The 3,208-nt window shown below is 52.0% G+C and overlaps 3 protein-coding genes across 3 annotated transcripts; 1 reads left to right on the top strand and 2 right to left on the bottom strand.

The window, feature by feature from the left end:
• Window positions 1-1,530: 1,530 nt before the first annotated feature.
• On the bottom strand, window positions 1,531-1,830 carry KVP18_002198 (uncharacterized protein; the record flags this gene model as incomplete). Its single annotated transcript, XM_067952907.1, has 1 exon — window positions 1,531-1,830. The coding sequence occupies one exon, from the start codon at window positions 1,828-1,830 to the stop codon at window positions 1,531-1,533; it is 300 nt and encodes a 99-aa protein (XP_067810689.1).
• A 362-nt stretch (window positions 1,831-2,192) lies between these two features.
• KVP18_002199 (uncharacterized protein) lies at window positions 2,193-2,438 on the bottom strand (the record flags this gene model as incomplete). The annotated part of the gene is made up of 1 exon (XM_067952908.1): window positions 2,193-2,438. The coding sequence occupies one exon, from the start codon at window positions 2,436-2,438 to the stop codon at window positions 2,193-2,195; it is 246 nt and encodes an 81-aa protein (XP_067810690.1).
• Window positions 2,439-2,492: 54 nt separating this feature from the next.
• Window positions 2,493-2,891, top strand: KVP18_002200 (uncharacterized protein; the record flags this gene model as incomplete). Its single annotated transcript, XM_067952909.1, has 1 exon — window positions 2,493-2,891. One exon carries the CDS (start codon window positions 2,493-2,495, stop codon window positions 2,889-2,891), a length of 399 nt encoding a protein of 132 aa, XP_067810691.1.
• Window positions 2,892-3,208: the final 317 nt, after the last annotated feature.

Here is a 3,208-nt window from a genome sequence, read left to right as displayed (position 1 = left end):
ACAGTAGTGGCCTCTGTGATCTCGACTGCATCAACCTTCGTTTCCTCCAAGGGCTCGTTGCTGTCTGATACACTCGAGGCCGACAACACCGATGCTCTACGACCGCTAGCCTCTGTACGCCCCACTTCAGGGACCTCCAGTAAAGTTTCGTCTCGGCCTGCGCTCGAGGCTTCGCTCGTTTCAAATACTTTCTCGTGCTCAGATGCCCAGGCACCCACGTTCTCTAGGGAGGACGACTCCAGTTGACTCAGCCTTGCTTTGGCCTTAGGTTCGTCGGTGGCGAGAACCTTACTTGGCACGGCAGGATTGTCCACCTCCTCAATTCGAACCGTTAAAGGTGTAGGCTCTTCTGGTAAACTGGTAGTGGTGCTCGACACAGATTCGCTGTCTGAACCCGTGGCAGGAAGAACCTCCAACGGGGGGATGTGAAGCACGGAACCAGAGTGCCCCACGGCGCATTCAGGCGTGCCGTAGCCTTTCCACGCTTCATTACTCGGGCGTCGACCCTTTCTCCTGAAATGACGTTAGATGATGTCACGCTGACAGGGACTGGAGAACCGGCCACGCGTGTAGTGACTTACGATCTCAGACATGATTTTTTCTTTCTGCCAGCTTGAGTCCATGACGACGGCAGCAGAAACGCGCGAGCAATCTACGAGATGTTAACACGTGCAACAGGAGGAGAGGCAGGACAACCAAGAAGTGCGACACAGCGAAGGTCTACTTACCGTACGATTCACCGTGGGGGTGGAGGGAGGGACATCAGGTCGTTGCTGTACAAGCCCGCATCTTTGAGTCTGTTGAGAGAAGACACGGAGCTCACTGTTTTGTGGACGTCTTCGTGCTGGAAGCGGGTGCGAGCTCCGACAGGGCCGTGGAGATAGAGCGGAGACACGCCGCGGCATCCATAGTTGTTCACCACTGGTGAGTTCGAGAGGTCATGGTTGAAGACGGCAGGACTGGAAGAAGGTAATTGACAGGAAGTCGGGGTATGGACCCACCTCTGGTGACTATGCACTACATGAGAGCCCGGCACTCCGGCGGAAGACCCCTCAGCTTCGGATGGCGTTACTGTGCAACGACCTCGGGCGTTGGTGACGGTGATGGCCGTGTCAGAGTGAGGTTGCATAGAGCAGCCTGCAGGTTTAGGATGCTCCACCGGTCCGCGCTGGCTGGAGTTGAATCCGTAGTGGGTATTTTGGTCTACTCCAACACAGTCTTGGGTCTCTTGGAAATGCTGCTCATGGTATGAATGTCCTCGTGTGTTGTTGAAGTTGCTGAACGCAAAAGTCGTTTCTCCAGTCGGAATCAGCACACTGGATCTTGCAGAGCCGAATGGCGTCGCGCCCGTGTCCGATAGTAATTCCGCTGGCACCTCTGTTACTTGTCCAGTGTTCTGACATGCGAACGTGTGTCCACCTAGGCCGGAGAACAGTAATGGCATTGGCGGGTGGGCCGTCGGAGCGACCTCATTCTTTGGGGCGCTCATGCAATATATATAGGTTTCTAGCAACTATTGCGTAATATGCCTCAGCGTGGGTCACGCAAAAACTCTTCACAACCCAAAGCATCTGACTTCTCCCTTTTGCGTTCTAGTTCATCCTGTGACGCTGTGTCCAGCAGAGTCCCCATAAGGTTCTGAACGAACCTCTCAGTCGTCGAAACAATCCATGCCAGCAATCCACTTTCCTCTCCCCTAATAGGAAGAAAGGATAGGTACCGGTCATCCAAGGTCCAGGTGCCAATGTGTTGGGAGAAGTTTTCCTGGAGGTCTGTTCTCTGAGCGTCATGCATTGTACCAATTTTCCAGGTTCCGATATAGGGTTGCATGTAGCAACGCGCGCGATGCCATATCCTCACATGCCGTACTTAGCAAGGGTTACTCTGCATTTGTCACAATTACTACATGGACACCGGACTGGCCCTCATGCTCATCGTTGGTGCGGCGTTCGTCGCACTGCATTTTGTAATCTGGCTACTAAGCAGTATGTATGGTAGCGCTGCAGCTCTGATGCAAGGTTCGAAGTCACGCTACGACATGAAGGAGCTTTGATGCCGACGAAAGCAAGTTTGTTTGTAGGAAGACAAAGTGAAGTGTCAGAACACATTCGTCGCCATGAATATGGATCCTGCTGAAGGAGCATCGTTAGTGTATTTAGCTGGGTTTCTCAGAATGGTTGGTCGACACACACTCAAACATGCTCCAAAAGACTCTTCTCCTGGAACAGCCGGTTCAGCGCGTTGTCAGCGTCACCCCGTCCACGGACGGCACCAGAAACGGTGAAGGAGTAGATGTTGCCGTCATAGACACCCTGCTCATTGACGAGGCCAACGGACAGCTGCACTGCACCGTGCTCGAACGCAGGAATCAGCTTGCCAGTAGCACTGCACTTCCTGGGAACGTAGAGGTCAACGAGCTTTCCCTGATCGTTCTGCATGTGTGACGGTTGCCGCCACCACAAAATCGACATTATCGTCAACCGTTTTGTCGCATGCTGCAGATTTCACCCGCCAAGAAATTAGCTGATGGTCTCCGACAGGCGGCAAGCCATCGCTCTCTCTTTGTGTGCCCGTCCAAGGCGTTCTTCGAGAGCGATGACTGGATGAATGTGGAGTCTGATTCTGTATTCATCAGGTTGATGGATACTAGCTTTCTGTATGATTTGCACTCTGTCGCTGAATCGTGTGCCTGCACTCATATCTACGTTTGGGGGTTGCTCGAGGCCATTGATCTTGAAGACTTGCCCAGCGTTATTGGACTTCTGAGTTCGTTTCAATCACTGTTGGGATGCGGGAGACTTCAGAGAATCTCCTTGTTTGCAGATGTGGACCTGTTGACAGATGAATTCCGTCGTGAACTGCTGCGTTGGATTCCTTCAGCAGGAGAATAAGTCGTCGTAAACGTACTGCTAAGTTCATTTCAGCACTAGGTGCCTTTATAAGGTGTCAAGAATGAGTAGTCGTCATAAACATACTGCTAAGTATATTTCACTAGGTAGATGTCATAGGTAGGTGTCACAAACTCACTACTCTGAGTTGATTTCAAACGCTGTTGATAGTCGATAACATACAATTCTCCTACGGTGAGAGATGCGTTGGTTCCATAGATTCATCATACCGTGCAAAAGAGTTCATCGTGCACTTAGTCAACCTCCTCAACGGTAGGACCAGAGGAAGCGCCTCCCATGCCGCCCATGTCCATACCACC

The sequence above is a fragment of a genome (genome assembly GCF_019968955.1).
Source record: "MAG: Porospora cf. gigantea A chromosome Unknown PgA_NODE_2719_length_3208_cov_393.551, whole genome shotgun sequence".
NCBI lineage: Eukaryota > Apicomplexa > Conoidasida > Eugregarinorida > Porosporidae > Porospora > Porospora cf. gigantea A.
This window is presented reverse-complemented; position numbering and strand designations above follow the sequence as displayed.